General features: G+C 41.5%; 1 protein-coding gene across 1 annotated transcript in view; it reads left to right on the forward strand.

Annotated features, from left to right (window-relative positions):
* The first annotated feature begins 8,297 nt into the window (after positions 1-8,297).
* Positions 8,298-21,478, forward strand: part of RGS7BP (regulator of G protein signaling 7 binding protein) — a 125,868-nt gene continuing 112,687 nt past the window's right edge. Inside the window, exons 1-2 of the mRNA XM_063088092.1 lie at positions 8,298-8,462; positions 9,383-9,549. Coding sequence (XP_062944162.1) covers positions 8,298-8,462; positions 9,383-9,549 — 332 coding nt within the window. The remainder of the gene's footprint in view (positions 8,463-9,382; positions 9,550-21,478) is intronic.

Below are 21,478 nucleotides of genomic sequence, written 5' to 3' on the forward strand. Positions count from 1 at the left end.
AAAGCAATGTCCATCTTTGCTTATCCTGATTCTTCCTTTTTATTTCAAACATGTCCTTTGTGAAAACACACACACGCTTATCAGAACCCGCCGTTCTATGGCTGTCATCCTGTGTCTTTCCTTCCCTCACACTTGTGGTCCCACCTGCTTCTTCCATTTCCTATCCTCACTGCTCACTTATAATTTAGCTTTTGCTCCTTCCATTTATTATAAATACACGACTTTCCACGATGATCTCTTATTGCCAAAAAGTATTTTTCTAAGTCCTTTTCTTACTTGATACCTCTGGGGCCCCATACAGCTCACTAATTGAAAGTGACTCTGCCCTTTGCTTTTGGGATACTGCATTCAGTGGATTCTTTCTGTCTTTCTGGCAGTTCCTTCTCCATATCTCTGCTAACTCTTTACCTCATCCCCCCTCTTATGTGCTGACATGCCTCTGGACTCAGTCCTCATCCTTTGCTTTTTTTCCTCTCTATACTTACTCCTTCCTGGAAGCACATTCATTCTCAAGATTTCATTGACCACTCTTTGCTTCTTACTTCTCAATTTACATCTTCAGCCTGAACCTGCTACCTAGTCTAATATTCTCAATGCTCCATTCCTATTAGGGAAAGCTCCATTTTTATAATTTCTCAGATTAGGAAATATGAACTCATTTCTTACTCTTTTCTCCCATTTCTGCTCTGTATATATTCCCTAATAGTAAGCAGTTTGGAAACCCACCCTTTCATAGATGGGCTGAACCTACTTGAGGCTACTCACGTAAGCAAGAGTCTTAGGGCCATAATGGATGGGAGGGTACACTTATGAATGTGTGTGTGTGTGTGTGTGTGTGTGTGTGTGTGTGTGTGTGTGTGTGTGTGTGTGTGTGTGTGTGTGTGTGTGTGTGTGTGTATAGGAGCATCACCAAGTATCAGTCCATAGAGTTTTCCTGCTAAGAGGGACTATATCAGTGGAAACCGGAGAAGAGAAACTAGAAGGCTGGAAGGTAAGAATATAGCATTGAAATAGAAAAGTCAAGTTGGGACAGATGTAAAAACTTAATGATATCACACTGGCCAGTAAGTATGGAAACAGGTACTTTCATAAATAGCCAGAATGCATGTAATCTGATACAAACACTCTGGAAAGAAATTTTAGAGTGTCTCTTAATAATGTAAATACATACTCTATGACCAAGCAACTTTACTCCTTTGTATGTACTTACTTACCAAATATATACCCTCCTATGAAGAAGAGGGTATGCTCAAGAATTTCATAGCTGCCTTGTTAATAATATTAAAACACTGGAAATAATCTAAATGTCCCCACTGGATAATGGTTTACTAAATTATGATATATCTATTATTCTAGAATATTGTGCAAAAACATAAGATCGAGGTAGATGTGCACTAATATAGAAGCCTCTCCAAAACACAGAGTTGAGTAGAAAGAAAAAAGTTATGTTGCAGAATGACATATGATATATCATTTCTATAAAAGCATTTACATACAAAGACGACACCAAAACATTCCATGTCTTTTAAAGAAGATATAAGTAATAAAAGATCTAGATCTACACAGCAAACTTATAAGATGGATTATTTCTGGGGAGGCAGGAGAGGACTGAGGCTGGGATGATGGTAAAAAAAAGGACTTTATCCTTATCTGCAATGTAACTTTTTAAATAAGGAAAAGATATGTATTTATTGATCATGTGATTATTAGAGAGAGAGAGAGAGAGAGTAAGCACTAAGAGGAACCAGAGAATGAAGCAAAGGTAGAAAATGGAATGAGGCAGGGCACAGATGGGTCAAAGAATAGTTAAGGAACTAATTCTGCAGACAAAGCCTGTCCACTGCAGTGTTCCTCCAACATATGTTTCAGCATACTTGGCAGGTTCAGAAGCGTCCTTAAGGGAACCAAATTTTGTTGGAAGAGTGGCCTCTGCAGACAGAGTTGATGGGGCTAAAAGAAAGAAAAAGGGTCAGCAAAGCAGTGGCTGACTTGTATCTGGGTATGGTGTGGTGCAGATTAGGTTTAGGCCAGAGGTGTGGTTGGCTAGGAAGAGGCTTACTCAAAAGGGCAGGAGGTCTCAGCAGAATCCATAGACAAGGCAGGCTGGAGGGGCTGAGTTAAGCCTGCATGGCTTGGGTATATATCAAGCAGGAAAGGCTCCATAGAGCCAGGGCTAGGTGCAAATTTCAGAGATAATTATCAATGCATTTTGTTATTTCCATGGAAGATTGAAAAACCTGTTGTCTTTTTACCTTGCATAGTTCAGATTTTCTTTCTAGTCAGTCCTGTTGTGAGATAATGATCTGACTTTAAAACCCTCTTAAATTTGTCCCTGATTCTTACCAGCACAGTCAGGCTCCTCCTCCACTTGGCTTATTATAATAGCCTAATAAATGGCTTCACTATCTCTTCATTCCAATGCATACTACATATCATTGCCAAATTAATTTCTTATCATTGCCAAATTAATTTCTTAAAACATCACTTGCCTTTTATTAATTCACTTAAGAAATGGCAATAGTCATCTTTTGCCTATGGTCTGTTTCACCCCAGTTTCGCCTGTGGTCTATTTCAAACTATTCAGAGGATCAAACTCCGTTTTGCTGTAAAAGCTCTAAATAATGTGAACCATGCCATTCTTAGCTACCATTAACTCCCACTCTACCCATAACTTGCATCATTGATTCACCAGAATGCTGGAGTTCAGCTCCCAAGTTCACTTCTGCAAATGTGTAGGAAGTCGGTTGTAGACATCAGATTAGTCATGTAGGTGTATCTACTTCCCAATGAGGCTTCAAAACATGTACATTATCATCATCCAAAGAAAATTATTAGGTATTCTCTGCTGTTCACATATTGTCCTCCTTCCTTCCTAAACCAAAAGAACCAGATCTTTGGTCCTACTTCCACGACCTCACCCACAACACTTTCACACTAGCCTCTCTTCCTTATCTTTAGTTCAGAGTAGATTCTTCATGCCCTCCCTCCACCTTGTGCCTTGGTCCTGCTACTTAATCTAACCTCTGAAAAGGTCTTTCACACGCCTCCATCTATCTAGATCCTACATGTATTTCAATACCTATCTCAGGTTCCATCTCTATCATGTAGCCTTTTCTGATAACTTCAGCCTACAGAGATTGATCCAGTCTCTAAATTCCTGCAGTATTTATGTACAGCAGAAAGTAACACTGTTATGCATTTTATTATTCTTCATGGTTTCATGTGTGTTATGTTTCATCTCTCAAGTGTAAGTACCTTAGTAGGAAGAATCATCTCTTTACTCTTATTTTATCCTTTCTTATCTTCAACACAGTGCCTTGCTCATAGTGAACATTCAATGGGTATTAGATGATGGATTCATTTGACGTATCCTATATACTTTGCATAATGATTCTTTACATATTATATTAGCCAGGACCCTTTTGGTTGCAAATGGTAGTAATCCAAATCAAACTGACTTCATTTAAAAGGGAATTTTTTGGTTCACCTAACTGAAATTGTAGGTGTAGTTTGATTTAAAGCAGAATTGGACTTACGCACTCAGATGATATCATTAGGAACCAATCTTTCCCTGTCTCTCCGTTCTGATCCTCTGTGTTAGAACTCAGGCAGTCTGTTGACTGTGGATGGCAAAGCCGGCTACCGGAGACTCTAGGCTTTCATCTTACCAGCCTACCAACCCAATGGAAAGGAAAAAACTGAAAATTAGATTGCAATTTTTAAAGTTGCCATTTATGTAGCTCAAAAAATAGTTGAATAATGGCAATTTCATATGTTTTAACCTAATAGTTCCAGAAAAAGTCCCAAGTTTATCAGTCCCGCTTAGATTCCATACCCATTATTAAACCAATCATTGTGGCCACTGGAATGCAGCACTCTTACTGGGTGATCCTGACTTATATGCCCACCCACAGAGCCATGTGGACAAAAAGTGATAGAGGACTGATTTCTCAAAGGAATTTTAAAGTGCTGTCATCAGGAAAGTGAGAATAAAAGCTGAGCAAGCAAAACGCCAAGTGCCCATTATGCATATAAGAGACACCAAAGGTGGAAATTTACCATGAAGGTAATGAAGTCTAAACTTCAGGATAACGAAACCTAAATCTCTCTTGCATAGGCTCATTCCAAGACAGTGGGTCTGATTTTGTATTTAAATTTTTAGGTTCGTTTTCTCAAAGAAAGGCCCTCAAATTACATAAGCTTCAGGACCAATGAAACCTACAATTGCCCCTAATAAAAACACTCAAAAGTATCTGCGAAATTAGTAAATGAATGTTTTCAACATATCGTACTCCTTCCTGTTTTTAATGAAATAAGCCATTTATTAAGTAGGCTATTCACTAAATTCTTTGCAATAACTTAATCTCTTAACTTTTGACATCAACAGGAAATAACTTGATCATTCCCTTCAGATCTCTCCAGCTTCCACAACTTCGCATCTTAGTGTATTTTTCTCTGCCTATTTCACACATCCACTCAGATAAGGCCCTTTTTCGTTTTTTCACCTCCTTGAACTTTACCCCCAGATGAAACCTGCCTCCCAGTATCTCCTTTCATGAGAGGTCAGACCAGTTTGAGACTTTCATCTCTGGGATCCACTGTGGTTTCTTATAGCACTAACTTGAAGAAACTTACCAGTTGTTCATATTTACTCTAAACTGATATTATCTGATATTCTTTTTTTTTAATATTGCAAATAAAAATGAGTTCTCTAAAACTGCTAGAGAGGGAACATGAAATATAAGGTGTATCTTATATTGGAGTGAATCTAGGATGTGACTTGTGTGACAGCCATATATCTAGAGGGGATCCCATCACCAGGGAGGTGCCAAAATTGGGCCTGGGTAACCGAAAATGTGCCCTTGATGTTGAGCTTTCCAACTGCACTTTGCCCTTCTACTTGGCAGTCAGACAGCCCCAGGAATGTAAATTAATGCCATTTTGAATGTGGGGGAAGGTGAGAGAACTAAGCCTGCCTGCTGCTATTCTGATTACAGCATTTGTCGCTGAGAGACAGCTCTGGGATTGATGCTATTTTTCCTCCCCTCTCAGGAAAATGGCTTGGGCTGTGTATCAGGGAAGGCCAAGGGGCACCTACAAACGGCAATTTCTGCTTAACCCCCCAGCAGGCCGCCGAGTGTGTAGTCCTTCAGATGTGGTGTTGCATTTGGCCCATTTATTTCTCCTTTCCCCTCCCCCACCTACTGCAAGAAATATGGCATAGAAACAAGAGAGTGCAATTGTGTTGCCTTTTTATCTTTTAATGTGTTGAAATTGTCTCTAGGCAGAAGAAGCGGGAGAGGGTAGAAACCAGATGGTTGTAGCTGGAGTAGAAACCTACTACTGAGGAGCTTTGAGATGCTTAAATCTGGTGGAAGTCACTATTTCGTTACAGGGAAAGGGGATGAAATAACAGAGTGAAGGCAAAAAATTTCCAGCAGATAGATCTACAGTGTCCTGTTCTCTCCATCCTATGTTCACATTGACACACATGTACAAGGCAGTCCCTTTTCCTTCAGGTCTCCAAAGCACCACCGACCATGGGCTGTAGCAAGCTTTTCTTGAAGGCTGGGCAGGAGAGAGGGGAGTTGGTGGTAATGAAAGGGGTTTATATGGCAGGACTTAGTTTACAAACGAGTATTACCCATCCTTCTTTAAAGCCCCTTAGTTTTCTTGTTACCTTTCTCCCCACCAACCTCACCGCGCACTACTCACCAATCCCAGGCACTGATGTATCCCTCAGCCTCTCCTTTGCCCTATACACAGGAAGTAGAGAAAATAGAGACTAGGAGAAAGAGGAATTCAGGAAGCTGGCTAAGGGGTTAACCTCTTTTATCTTCTTATGTCTGGGGGATTCAGACAACAGATGAGTCCTTCGCCTTTTCTAGGCCCTCAAATACCTAGAGGATAGCAGCACACAGAGATCTGGGGGTGAGTGACGTACTCTTCAAATACAGCTGAATATACATTCAGATATCCACCTGCTAGGTTTTTTATTTCCTCTCCAACCAAACACATAGTGTCTTTTTCAAGACCACTTGCCCAACTCTCTCACACCAACTAGGGGTCCTACAATTCAGTTCATTTCTGGCACTCATTACACGCAGTCAGCATCAGACTCTACAGGTCTAGGGACTCAGTCCCACAAGACTGCCCTCACTTCAGAAGCCAGTCACAAGTATCAGGTCCCCAGGTTACCTACTCTTCTGTCCAACTTTGGCTACAATTCAAGCATTCTCACAACCTCCCTCTCAGTTTTGATAATCTACTGGAACAACTCACAGAACTCAGGAAAGTGCTTTCCTATGAAGGGTACAACTCAGGAACAGCTAAATGGAAGAGATGCATAGAGCAAGGTAGGGAGGTGCAGAGCTTTCATGTTCTTTCCGGGTATGCTACCCTCTCAGCACCTAGATGTCTTCCCCAACCCACACGCTCCCAAACTCCACTGTTGTTTAGGGGTTTTTATGGAGGATTTTTTGTTTGTTTGTTTTTTAATGCAGCATGATTGATTAAATAATTTGCCTTTGATGATTAACTCAATCGTTAGCCGTTCTCCCTTTCCCAGATGTTGGGCCAGGGAGAGGGGACTGAAAATTCCAAGATTCTAATCTAGGCTTGGTCTTTCTGGCCAGAAGATGCTCCTATCACCATTAACACTCATATGATTTCTAAGGGTTGTCAGAGCTCTGTGCCAGGAACCGTGGACAAAGACCAAATATCTCTCTTATTATACCACCCCACCCCAATATGTTTACTTATCTTGTAAAAATTCTGAAGCCACCCTTCTTCAGGTGTTAGTTAGCCTTCCAGCCCATTTCTGGCTCCCACTTTCTGTTTATTCTCCATATCCCCTTAAGAGATTGACCAGGAACCTCTAATTTTTTCTTCATTATGCTTTTCAATATATAAGTAGTTCCCCTGTGGCAGACCCCTTTTTCTCTCCCTTCCAAACAAATCATTCATGGGAACAAGCATTCTTGAAGTATTAGAGGGGAATGCCCCATATCACTCCCTCTGACTCCCAGAAGGATCTTAGGATGTCAGCAGCAAGGGCGAAGGTCAAGGACCTCACCGCACCCCACTTACGCAGGCATCCTTTCCACTTTCATGTGCCACCTCCATTGGCCTCTGGTTACTGATGCCTCATAAAGCAGAAAAGGGTCATTTTGAGTGCCCAGGGAGGCCTGTTGTCACTTCCCAAGTCTCTACTGGGAAATTTTCAGAGCTGAGTCCTGAAACCCTAGAATGCAAAACCAAGAGCTCGACTAGTTGAAAAGGGTGAGAGTGAGCACAGATTTGAGGGAACTCCTGGATGCATTCTTCATCACTCCCCACTCCGCCTCCCCCCTCAAGATCTTCCTTTTGAAGCAAAACATCTCACTCTCTCCTGTGGCCCCAGACAGTCTCGGTCTTAGTTGGTGAGGGCCTCAAGCCCAAACCGGTTATTTGAAATCCGTGTTTAGGTCCCAGCATGTGGCAATGTGCTTCACTCTGATGACACTTTTCCTTTCTAATAATAGAGGAGATGAAGTAATATTGCAATTGATGTTCCCGAGTATTTGATTGGATAAATGCATAAACTGTGGAGGGAGAAGGTGGTTATATAGACGGATCACATTAGTATCCCTGTCCTATCAATGTGCAGGACTGCGATCAACGTCAGCCGGACCGATTCCCTGCGTCTGCCAGTCCCGCCACGGATTCATTTGGGATCTTCAAACTGACGAGCCCGTAGAGACGAGGGATCAAAGCAGCAGATTAGAGCCAATTGCCTGCTTCGGGGACGGCCAGCCCTTCCAGGCCTGGCGACGGTGGAGGGAGGGGAGAGACGAACCGAGCGCCGCTGCGGGAAGACGCTGAAGCAAGAGCGACACCCCCTCCCGCCCCCCACCTTGCAGCGCAGGCTTTGAAAGCTGCTCCCCCATCTGAATGGAAAGTCGGAACCGCCGGGCGGCGCGTTCCTTCTCGCCCAGCCTTGCGATCCATGCCGAGAGGAAAGCGGTGCGAGCCCTCGCCAGCGCCCAGCTCCCGGGACAGGGCCGGCGGTGCTGCTGAGCAGAACTTGATCGCGCCCTTTCCTCGCTGCTAGTGGAAGCGATGCTGCACGGCACAGCCAGCGCTGCCCAGGCTCTCCTTCAGGCTGAAGGTTACCCACCCGCGCAGACAGCCCCAGCCCTGTGAGCGGCGCGCCGGTCCCGGCTCCGGCTGCTTGGCGGCGGCGTGCAGGGTAACGACCGGGCCGCCCGCGCCGGGGCGCACTGCATCAGAGGCTTCGGCTTGGTGGATGTGTATGCATGAGTTCTGCACCGAATGGGCGCAAAAAGCGCCCCAGCCGGTCCACCCGCTCCTCGATCTTCCAGATCAGCAAGCCCCCGCTGCAGAGCGGGGATTGGGAGCGCAGGGGCAGCGTCTCCGAGAGCGCCCACAAGACCCAACGAGCCCTGGACGACTGCAAGATGGTGGGTGAAAACTGCGCCTTTTTTTTTTTTTTTTTTTTTGGACAGGGGATGGGGGGAGTCGTGTATCTTAATCGTTTGCTTGAGTGCCAGTCACTCCCCCACCTTCAGCTCCTCCATGCCGATCACGTGCACATGCACTATTTTTAACTCTGCAGTCCCCCAGATTCGAGGTGACACCTGGGTCGTAATGGCCCCTCGCAGAGAAGTGCCATGGCAAGAGTCGTGGTGTCAGCGGCTGTAGATTGTGCCCCTAACCCTTCGAAGAATGGTGGTTGCGAAAGACACGGTGAACTGGCTCACTCACTAGGGAGGGTGGGAATGGGGAAGTGGGGGTGCTGCTTTGTGGGGAGACAGTGGCAAACAAACCCAAACAGAGCGCAGTAGGCGCTGCGGAGGGGACGGAGGTTCCAGCTCAGAGGCTGTGTCCGATCTTCCCGTCAGGCTCCGGAGCAGGAGAGGTGCAGTGGCCAGCAGGAGGTGAATGGTTTCCCTGTTACACCCTACTTTTGGTCTCCCCCCACCCCCACCCCTTCCAGAGCAACTTCAGATCCATATCCTAATCGTAGCAGAGGGGAGCGTCTATGCAAGAGTCCCAAGCACCATTCTCTGTTGGCCTGGGAGTGGCAGGATAGCTCTCCAAATATGCTCTTGCTCCTCAGAAACTGAGTCTGAACGGGTGGGGGCAAGTAGGTCTGGAAATAGAGCTTCCCTGGCCCGGCTTACCACCAGTGAAAAATAAACACTTGCCTTGGACAAAGAGACTTGCTATCTTTGTGCCTTACACTTTAAACAATTAGTAGGCTCCTTAACTGGAGATTTGGGAAGCTGGCTCAGGGGTCAGTGAAGTCCTCTGGTTTTGTACACAGAAATAGGGAACTTTCTGATACGTGTTTGGTGAAAAAAACTCGCTTCTTTTCCAGCTCGTCCAAGAGTTCAACACGCAAGTAGCCCTGTACCGAGAGTTGGTCATTTCTATTGGGGACGTCTCGGTCAGTTGCCCTTCACTCCGGGCAGAAATGCACAAGACAAGAACCAAAGGCTGTGAAATGGCCCGTCAGGCACACCAAAAACTGGCTGCCATCTCGGGGTAGGAGACTCTTGGCATTATTTGTAACTCATATACACGATGCATGGATGCTGAAAGAATTTTATGGTAGCCAAAACCTCAGAGATGATCTCTGCAAATTTGGAATTTTAACCAATCGCCCTGAGTTCAGAATTCTCCAGAGAGCTGTAAGCAAACTACAGGCCAAACCATAATCTGAAGGCTGTGTGGCTCATATATATACTGAAGATTTTGGTCATTAAGTGATTTTTTAAGTTTAACTTTCAATATGCTGGCCACATACTGGAATTTGGGGCTTAAGATTTGGGGGAGGTATGTTTGAGCATCAAACTGAAGTTAAATCATAATGCCTCAAGATTATTTTGTCATCTGCTGCTGAACAAAAGGCCTGTGCTGTAGAGAAAAATCTTTGCTAAATCCCAGATTTACAAAACTATTTATACCATGAGATAAATTCCTATGATATTGCTTAAAATAAAGTCCCTAAAATAAAACCTTGGATATAAATTACTCCTTTTACCATGGTGATATGAAAGGGAAATTTTAACATGAGAAAAGTTTTTTACAGATGGGTGAAATTCACAAATCTAAGTAAACCTAAACTGTTTTTGTCCCCCAAATTGTTCTTTTTACACATTTTCAGATTCCTATGTTAAGTGATAAAACAGTGAGTGAAAACGTCCCTCCTAGGACCTCATCTCCTTCTTGATCTCTCAATATTGGGAGAAAAGTTAGCCTGGATTTTGTTAGCAGTTCCTTTTTTCAAGATAAGTACTTAGAGCGAGGAAACCAGGAATCCTTACACAAATACATTAATTTAAGTGCTTAGTTCAACCTGAATATAGACATTATCTGTTTATCTGTGTGACTTTAACACTTTAGAAGTCCAAATTAGACCCACCTGATAGTGTTATAGATTGGTCACTTGTAGAAGTTGTATCTAATTTACCTATTTGAAACAATGAGTCCTTGACATCTTTAATGCCAGTAATATATATAGTGACTATTACTGATAAAGAAAGATTAGAAAGCCATATGTTGCCTCTATTAATAACTAGTTTACATTTGACAACAGGCATTTTATATTGTGAAAAAAGTATACCATACTAATTTCCTCAAAGTGAGGGATAAGCAAAATATGTTACTAACCTATTTTATTTCATATAAATGTTGAGAGGCTGTATCCCTTTCTGTTTTAACTGTTGGACTATATTTAACAGGAAGTGAATCTGCGAAGTGGAGGGAAATTAAGTGCTTCAGGAATGTGGGAATCCCCGTCAAGGGGAGAGAAAACAATCAGAAACGTAAAGGGGAGTAGTGGTGAATTAAAAAGTCTAGAGAAACAATGATTCAAAAGGAAAAGTAGGTTTGGAACAGGGAATTTTATGTGCTGGGCTAAGGGGTAGCATCTCTGTAAACTTCGTGTCCAGTAGTGTAGGGTGGGATTACATCCAGGATCCTTTTTAGTTGGAACTCAAAATGAGAACATGTTCTAAACAGGGAAGGTGAACTGGAGAAATGAATAAGTTCAATTCAGTCTATTTTGCTACACACATGAAATCTGGGTTCTTCTAAAGGTTTAGGAAAGAAAGGGTCTGAAACTCTTGGCTAGAAGTTGAGTTTTGAGGATTTCAGGTAGATTTTATTTACCGCGTGGTATGTAGAGCAGCCCTTTGCTACTTGCCTACATGTTATCTGAGGGTTGAATTTAGTGGGGGCAGTTTTATAAGAATTAGTAAGAAAATAATAGTGTTCTTAGAGCCTTGCAAAGATAATACCAACTTCATAATAATTCAAATAATTCAAAGATATTATCTCTCTCTCATAAAATGCTCTAGGATAGCATTTGACTCATTTTCCCCCTTAAAATAATAATTAAATGCAATTTAACATTCTTTGAAAAAAATGACAGTAATATAAGAGAAGGAAATCCCTTTAAACCCTCACCATCTGGTCTCCATTAAAGAAGAACATGATTCCCTTTGGCGGAATTCCATTTCTGATATTGTTTTAAGTGGGTTCTCATTTCTAGCTTGGTATAAAGACTGGTAGGGAGACTGTAGGATTCACTTTGAAGTTTGAAGCAGATGTGAGAAAAGCAAAGCTTCTTGGGGAATGTAGAGAGAAGGACTGGATTTCTTGAATGCTGACTATTTGCCATCACGATCCAGCTAATTCACAGAATAGTCCACTGAGGGAGAGATGATTATCTTATTGTACAAATAGGTCTCAGGGAGATTGAGGAACTTGCCCAACATCACATAGCAGAGAAGTGGCATAGCTTTGATTCAGCCCAACGTTTGCATGCTTCTGAAATCCATGCTGTTTCCTCTATGTAATGCTGCCATTGAAAAAGGTATACTGTAAAAAGGAACAAAGTATCCATACATGCTAAAATATGTAACCTTAAAAAGAATATGCTAGCTGGATGAAGCCAGTCACAAAATACCACATGTTATATGATTCCATTTCTATGAAATGCCCAGAAAAAGCAAATCTATAAGGACAGAAAGTAAATTAGTGGTAGTGATTGCCTGAGGCTGGAGGTGTGAATGGGTAATGACTGCAGATGAGCTTGAGGAATCTTTTTGGGGTGATGGAAATGTTCTGGAATTGGCCTGTGGTGATGGTAGTAGATCTCTGTATATTTACGGAAAATCATTTAATTACACAGTAAAAATGAGTGAATTCTATGGTATATAAAGTATGCCCAATTAAAGGTTTTTATAAAAAATGGTATTATCACCATCACCATGATTAACACTTGGTCTTTTGATGGCTTTATTCTTTTCTACATATGTAGCTTTTAATGACAGGGTATTGGCTATAGGGATGGGAGGGAAAAGAAAACCTGGCTCTCCACACATTCATCAAGATGCCTGCCTGACAGCCATCATCTATGCACCAAGGCTTTGCTCGGTGTGGGAATACAGGTGGGGAAAAGACAGGACCTGAAGGAATAAGCGAATTCACTCACTTCTCACCAGTCCAGACCACCCCTTCTTTGTCCACCAGTGGGCTTTGGGGCCAGAAGAGGGAGACATGATTGAAGGTGGACACGGTAAAAAAGATGAGGCAAAATAGAGAGGAAGAGGAAAACAATGGTTTAGAACTATACAAGCCACAAACGTTACCTCCTTTTCATCCCTGACCAATTGAAACCGTCCAGGAATGGCGGTAACCGCAAGAGAAGTAAACTCAGACTGTCTCTCACTAACCGGCCCTGGGTAAGAAGGCCGTGTTCACGGACACAGGCAAAACACTTTCTCAAATTGTGTTCAAATCAGTAGAAATTCGGGCACAGCATTTTCTTTCAAAGTCATTGGATGTCTTCTGGACCGACCTGGCCAGGTGAATCCGAAATCTCCTCTGACGGGCTTGATTTACCAAAGTTATACCTTTACGACTCTGTCTCCTAGATATTAAAGCTAGGAGGGGCTTTAAAGATCATGAGCGAGAGTGGTCCCAAAACTTTTTTTTAGCAGAAAATTCTTCCTTCAATCTAAATGTGGAAAATCAAACTTATAGGGCAAGTCCAAGTGCATTGCTCTGCACTGCTTGGGGCTGGGGGGCCGGGGATGCATGCGCATATCTACATGCATAGGTGGGGTAGGTGGCAGTTTGGGCCCTGTCTCCTTGGACTTCTTTACCAAAGTGACCTCTGAGACACCTTCAAAGAATCCCTAGGAATCCATGGCACTTTCTATTTGGAGTCTGAGAGTCAGAGGATTGAAGTGACTTTAGAGGCAACGTCACAGAGTAAAGATTTTGGATTCAGACAGACCAAGGCTGAATATCATCTTTTATGACCTTGATGGAATTATTTAACTCTGACTCTCAATTCCTTCCTCTGTAAACTAGTTCTCATGCCTGCTCATGGTATGAGAGGATTAAGTGAGCTAGGTGTGTAAAGAAGGGACCAAGTCCCCAGCTTGTCCAATGGCATGCTGCCAGTTGGAGGCTACTCTAAGACTGGAACCAGGTCGCTTGCTCCCTGGTCTAGTGCCTGTTCCATCAACCACACCACCTCTTCAAAATAAAGAGAAGAGCACAGCACACAAAATCAGGGTGACCCAGAGGAGCCAGCGTCCTCCAGCAAACCCCAGGATTTTATGCTATGGCTGGTGAGCTGGTGGTTAGGACTCCCTTTCCTACGCTGCTTCTGTGGTGTCTGTGGTGAGCTGAATCTTTCTCACATTGCTACTGTCTGTTAATGGCTGCTAAAGAGAGTCAAAGTGTAGAAGGGTTTACTCCAGATCTTAAAAAAATAAGGTTTAAGTATGATAATGTCAGAGGCAGTATAGTGTGATGGGAAAGGACATTGCATAAAATCAAATTAGACCTGGATAAAATCCTGGCTTTACCACTTAATAAGGACACACGTGTGAATTGATATGCAAATTGCTTCACAGAATGGTAAGTGGCAGTCTGGTATGCTGGACTGGCAGTGCTACTAGTCACAAAGAAGTGTGACCTTGGGCAAAGATATTGTCTCTCTCTGCCTTAGTTTTCTAATCAGTAAAATGGGGTTAATAAATAATGGGACCAAATCGTATGGTTTAGTGAGGATCCAGACTGAGAAGACTACCTAGCATAGAGTAAATGCTATTATCAAGTTCAGGTTAGTGTTAGCATTATTATTAAGAAATTTAAAATTCAGATTGTCAAGATACATGTATATAAAAATATATTAATCCATCAAATATATATGTGTATTTTATATATATGTATGTGGGTGTATTATATATATATGTGTGTGTGTGTATAATATATATATATCTGTGTGTGTGTGTATTATATATATATGTGTGTGTGTATTTTATATATATATATATATATATATATATATATATATATGCTGGCTGGTATGGGTAATGAAACATTTTTTAAATAAATACTTTGGCTGGAATAAATCTTTGTTTAACTTGGTTTCTTACATTATGTTCTGAGAAATTTTCTAGGTTGAAGATTCCCAGATGGCTATCAAAAGGTGTGTTGTTGAATACCTTAAAAACAATATGGAGATGTAAAGGTTCTAAAGTAGTTATGTTTAGAAATATTTTCTTTGTATGAATCAGCCTAGATTCTTCATAAATCATGTGACATTTACAAAATCTTTTGGCCTAGTCCTGGTATAGGCTGTGTGACATTGGGCAGGTCTGTTAAATTTCCTGAACACCTAAATGACAGGGTTGATTTGAATGACATCTGAGTCTCCTGACTTCATCATTCCAGTATTATATGTTAATTCATGTAGAATCACATGGACTTTGTTTACAGAACTGAGCTATAAAAATACAAGCACCTTGCAGGAAGTTTGATGATTGAATTCCAGAAATGATTTGTTGGGATCTGAACATACAATATTCACAGGAAGAATCATAATTTCCTAATGGCTTTCTGGAGCAATGTAATGAATATTCTAGAGATCCATAGCCACAGATTTCAGGTTTTTCCCTCCAGCAATGATTTTTCTGACCAGCCAGGTCTTTGTTTCTCTCCTTTTCTCCTGCCGTCTCTCTTCGTGTTCTTCTTTTTTTGGCCTGTTTTGGTTTTGTTTGATTTTTACTTAATTTTTCTGCTGTAGTTTTTTCTAGTCCTCCTTCTAGCCGGTTTCTTGTTCCTACCCTCGTTGTGCTTGCTGGGAAGTGGGGAGGTGGGAGGAGAGGGAGAATAGAGAATTGCAGCTTAGTAATGTCCCTTTCAACACTTGGGCTGAGACAGCAGCAATTACGTGGGGTGGTAGAGTGCGGAAGAAGAGCCTGGTGACCACGGGGGCGGCTCTCTCAGCTTTCTTTAAGCCACATGATGGAGGACGCCCTAGGTGGGCAGTGACAGCCTCTGCTGTTAGTAAAAGAGACCTATGGTTGGCAGCTATGCCAGGTCACCCACTCTGTCCTTTATTTTCCTTCCTGTTATAGATGTTTTGCTTTAAAATTTTTAACTCTCACTAATAGCGAAAGACAAGTTACGTCTATACCAAAACAATATGCTTCCATAAAGATAATGATGGAAGAACAATTCTCTATTAGTGTGCCATAACAAATTGCCACAAACTGGTTGGCTAAACCAACAGAAATTTATTGTCTCACAGTTCTGGAGGCTGGAAGTTCAAGACCAAGGTGTCTGCAGAGTTGGTTCCTTTTGAGGCCTTTGCTGCTCCATGCCTCTCCCTTAGCTTCTAGTGGTTTCTGAGTAATCTTTGGTCTTCCTCGGCTTGCTGAAGCATCTCTGCCTTCAACTTCACTTCTGTGAATTTTCCCTTTTCACAAGGACACCAGTCATATTGGATTAGGGGTTCACCCTACTCTAGTATGACCTCATCCTAATTTAATAAATTATACCTGAAATGACCCTAGTCCCAAACAAGGTCACATTCCAAATAAGGGTTAAGACTACAATATATGAATTTCAGGGGTGGCGGGGGACACAATTCAACCTATAATGAATTCCCTTGACCCATCTGCAGTAGAATGCACACTTTGGATTGTTTTCCCCCAAGTGGAGGTGGGCAGCGGAGGTGGAGTTTGGCCTGGGACTATCTACATATTCTCTCTACACTTTCACACAAAGATGTCCTAGAGCCCAGTGTTTTATCATTTGCAAGATTATAGCTTATATTAGGAGTGTAGTTTGTGGCCATGGAATAGAATATTTTCTGTGTGAAATGAATATGTTCACAAAGGTACTGAGTCTCTAATATGACAAGCATTTTGCTCTAACCAATTTAATTTTACTGGTATCTAAAGGTGGAACAAAAATCCAATTGTGGGAGAGAATATTGGGGAGAGCAGGTGGAGCGTCTGACAGTCTATACATGGGGCATTTACTTTCCCTGGTGTGCATGGGAGAACTGAACAGGTGCTAATCCCTCAGTGGTGCTAATAATGTTGCTTAAGGACCATAAGCATACTCTGGAGCAAGTGACAAGGTACTGACTCACGCCAAATTAAGAGTGTTACTAGCAGCTAAACTAAATGAGATATGGAATCTAGACAAGTATTTTCCCATTGCCTGAAGTTTAGACTTTTTGTATTTTGAATAGATCTAATGATTTTCACCTTGTTGCTATTAAGTTTTCTTAATAGATGTTTCAATTAGAAAGAATTTTAAATCTAAAATGAACTTTAGGAAAATTCCTCACACTTTATTATTTATACTATGAAGTGCAAGAGAGCAAGGCTGCGTTTCATTCATCTTTGCACTTGAGTGGCAAACTCAGTGATATGTGCAACTTGTTTGCTCATTCAGTTTACTTGGTACTTTAAAAATCTATTCTTAAAAGAAATTGTGTCTTGATATAGACTTTTGTATGAATTGAGAGATTAGTTTACGTTTTATGACATTTCTATTACATTTGACTTTTTTTTCTGTTTTATAACTCTAAAACCAATATGTTCATTTTTAAATAACAGAGGACTTGAAGAGTATACCTCAGATCAGTTTTTGAAACATAGGTTCACTATTACAATGAATCAGCAGGCAGTGTATATTTTAAAGTTACTCATAAAGTAATTATGTTTAATTTAGGTTATTTGATAAAATATCTTCATAATATCACTCTGTTTGGTGACTTTATATTATATAGTTAAGCAATCATTTTCCATTGAGATAATCTTTTAAAACTATTCTTTAAACTTTTAGCCCTTGAGAGCTTAGTTGTGTCTCATCCCAGAAAGATATCTGCTATATAAAACACAGCTCCAGAGCAGTAACTATTCTGCCTGTTTATTTCCTCTGCTTTACAAGATAATGACTAAAAAAAAAAGTAAAACCTCCTGAAAAACATTTAATTGCTTGCCTATATACATAGATATATACATAAATACATACTACATACATAGATATATACACACATACATATAAATACTAAATTTGTTTGTGAAATCAATTCTTGTTAGGATAGTATCTGAGCCTTTAAAGAGAACTGATTTAATGAGTAAATGTTTCCAACCTAATGGGAGACTTTAGATACAATCAGGTCAACAAAAATCAACTTAACATTTGCAACTGGAGATACATATGTAAACTGATAATCTACACCAATTTAAATGAGTTGGAGAAAAGGGGGGAAATACATACTAACCCAGAAGAAGCCAAATGCCTCACCCTATATCCCATCGGTTAACACATCCTATAGTGTTTTATCTTTTTTTTTTTTTTTTTGTCTTTTCCGTGACCGGCACTCAGCCAGTGAGTGCAGCAGCCAGTCCCATATAGGATCCGAACCCGCAGTGGGAGCGTCGCCGCGCTCCCAGCGCCGCACTCTCCCGAGTGTGCCACGGGCTCGGCCAGTGTTTTATCTTTTTCAGTGTCTATTGTTTTTCTTCTTTACTTCCTATTTCTGTGGGCACCCTCTTAGTTCCGAAATGTATCCTCTCAGGTCATCAACTATAGTGCCTCCTAATTGGTCTCCTTGCCTTCGATCTATCACCTTTTCTTTTCAATTTATTCACTAGATCCAGACTAATCTTCCTAAAACACTCCTCTGATTTTGTCACTTCTTTGCTTTAAAACTTCCAAAGATTCCTCATTGCCTAGAGCAGGGTTTCTTCAAATGTGATCCCTAGGTTGCCTGTATCAAATCACCTGAGAGTGCCCTTTAGCCCTAAAGAACCAAATCCTGTGGGACATGAGGCCTGGATATTAGAAGTTTTGACAAGCAACACTGCATTCTGCAGGAGATTCTTGAACATGCTACATATGAGGCCTGTCAAACTAAGGCAGTGAGTCTCAACCTGGGCTGCACGTGGGAATCACCTAGGAAGCTTTAAAAATTTGCTGATGCTTGAGTTCCATCCCTAGAGTTTTTTATTTAATTAGTCTGGGATTTAGCCTGGGCACTGGGATATTTTTAAAAGCTTCCCAAGTGAGCATCTGTATCAAAAAGGATTATACTTGGCTACATTTAACAAAAAATTTGAAGTAGCAGTTGCTTAAACACACCAGGGTTTATTCTCTCACAGAAAAGAAGCCCTAAAATGGACAATTCAGAACTGGTGTGGTGGCTCCATGAAACCACTGTTCTTGTCACCCATTCTTAGTTGATGACTTCCATCTTCAACCTCACTTTATGATGCAAGATTATTCCAGGAGCTCCAGCTGTCAGTCCAAGTTCCAGACTAGAAGAAGGAAGAAAAGCAGAAGGGCAAAAGGCCACCTTCCCAGCCGGGTCAGCTCTCTTTAAGCACTTCCAAGCAAAACTTCTAGAATCACATCACATGGTCACACCTAACTGCAAGCGAGACTGGGGAATATATTCTTTTCACATTGCCGCTTTAAATAAAATGAGGACTTTATTACTAAAAAAAAAAAAGAAAGAGAGAGAATGGGTACTTGGAAACAACTAATGATCTCTGTCACAGTAACCAACCCATATTCCTGGACCTCTCTTTTACCACTTAACTTTTAAACTCTTGACTTCCTCAACATGGTCTGTTTTTATTCCTTAAGTACAGGATGACCCTATCCTATCAGTCTATAGATATATGATTTCTATATGTAAAGGCATACACTTTAGCCAGTAAAAGAAATAATTCACTCTCCTAAATGTCAAGGTCTTACCTGCAGTCTCATTATAGTCTGCCGTGCTCCTCACACTGAAAACCAGAACGGAGAGAAGGGTCCCAAAAGGAGTAAGAAGATTGTGCTGCTTTTAAACGGGCCCATGGAAAAGACAGGAGGTTCATAAACCACTTGGGAGTTCAGGAAGTTAGGCAGGGTGCCTTTGAAAGGATTCAAGTATAATTTTCACAAGACAGTTTGTGAAATGGGATAGGGCCTGCAAGGAGTATAGGTAGTGGTACTCAAGAAATCATTTTTTTAGAAAAGCTACCTGAGATTTAGTTGGACTCTAAAAAAAATTTTAAACCTCCTTTAATAAATCAAAGAAAAAATTCATCAAGAGGTTAAAATCTGATGATCTGTTATGAATAAGAGGTAGGAAGAGAGTTATACAACTCAAGGAGGCAAGGAGGTTTTCTGGATGTGGGGATAAACTGCAAGATGATCTAGGGTCAAGATTATAATGACCTCATTAAGGGAACATAAACTTGAAACTCATTACCCCATATAAACAATGTTATATATAGTAGTTAGGTCATAAACGTATTCAACCCATAATTCCTGCTATGGTCTGAATGCTTGTTCCTGCCAAAGCTCATGTGGAAGCTTGATCCCCCTTGTCACAGTGTTAAGAGGGTGGGAAATCTGACTGTGGTATTTGACAGGCGGGGCCTTTAAGAGGTGATTGGATCATAAGGACTATGCCCCCCTGAATGGATTAACCCATTCATGGTTTAGTGGGTTATCAGGGAGCAGACTGGGGGCTTTATAAATAGAGGAAGAAAGTGTAGAAATGTGCTCTTGCTCAGCCCTCACCATGTGGTACCTTGCATCACCAAGGGACTCCATAGAGAGTCTCCACTAGGAAGAAGGCCCTCACCAGATGTGCTGCCTGGACCTTGGACTTCTCAGCCTTCAAAACTGTAAGAAATAAATTCCATTTCTTTATAAATTACCCAGTATCCAGTATTCTATTATAAGCAACAGAATACCGACTAATAAAATTCCCTAAATTATAAAGCTATTCAACATATATGACAGTATTTTCTAAGGGAAAATATATTCATGTCTAATTCCAGAAGACAACTCTTTTTCTGGGATCCTATTCATAGAGCACACATCACATGCCATGTGCTTTTCTGGGTGCTGGAGATACAATAGCTCTGAACAAAATAGAGAAGATCTTTGCATTCAAGGTGTGTGTGTGTGGTGGGGAAGATGGGTGATTGAGAAGAGACAAGCAAAAGGGCTTGTCCCAATTAAGTATGTCACTGTTTCAGATAGCGCTAAATGCAGTGAAGAAAATAAAACAGGATAATTATTAAAGAATGATGGATGCAGTATGGGTAGTTATTTTGAGATAGGATGGTCCGAAAGGCCCCTCTGAGAAAATAACATTCTAACCTGCTATCTGACTTTGAGAAGGGACTGGTCATGTGATGAGAGAAAAGCATTTCAGACAGAGGGAACAGCAAATACAAAGGTGCTAAGAATGAACCAACCTTGTTATGCCTAAGGAAAAAAAAAGAAGACTAGATTATCAGTTCAGAATTGTCTTCAGCTGTAAGTAACATAGGCCAGCCATCAGTGGCTTAAACACATAAGGGTTTATTTTTCACGCATAATTAAAAACCTAGGGGTAGGGGGTCACAAGCATTGGTTCATGATTCAAGGATATCAGGACTAAGATTTCTGTACTACTGGGGGCCTTTTCCTCAAGGTCCCAAGATTGCTGCTATAGCTCCAGAAGTTGGGCCCATGTTCCAAGCAAGTAGGAATGTTACAGGGCACACTCAGCTCCTGGCTGAGGCTCTCCAAAATTTGATACCAGGCGTACAGGTCCGGCTGCCTGCTCCCAGACAAAAGCAAACCACTCAAAAGTCAAAGGTTGGTGAAAATGGAAGTCAGCTTTTATTCAGGAATATGGGTGACCTGAAGAGAGATGTTAGGCTAACCGATCTCCCACAGTAAACCTGAAGGAAAGTGGCCAGGCAAAAGCCATCTCAAAGACTCAGGTTTACTGAGGGGGTTTTAAAGAGGGGCTTGAGGGAATGGAATGAGAGGAGAAGGAAAACAGAGGGAGGGACACGGGAGCAGCGAGGGCTTCATGCAGGCCCTCAGGTACAGTCTCGCTAAGACTCCGTCTGGTGTCTGCTCCCATCTTTGCTATTATCTCAGGGTCTGTGTAGTACATGCAAGTCTTCAGCTTTAGGCTGGCTGGAAAACAACTTTACGTTCATGTAAATAATGTCATCTTTCCCCATAACCAAGTTTCAAAATATCAAATAACCATGGGAAAAGAGGGAACTCAGAGAAATGTATGCAAGAAAAAAAACTGTCTTTTTAAACTTTGCCTACAGCCTGTGCAGTTTTAGGTCCCAACGTG

The sequence above is a fragment of the Cynocephalus volans genome, chromosome 2, assembly GCF_027409185.1.
Source record: "Cynocephalus volans isolate mCynVol1 chromosome 2, mCynVol1.pri, whole genome shotgun sequence".
Lineage (NCBI taxonomy): Eukaryota > Metazoa > Chordata > Mammalia > Dermoptera > Cynocephalidae > Cynocephalus > Cynocephalus volans.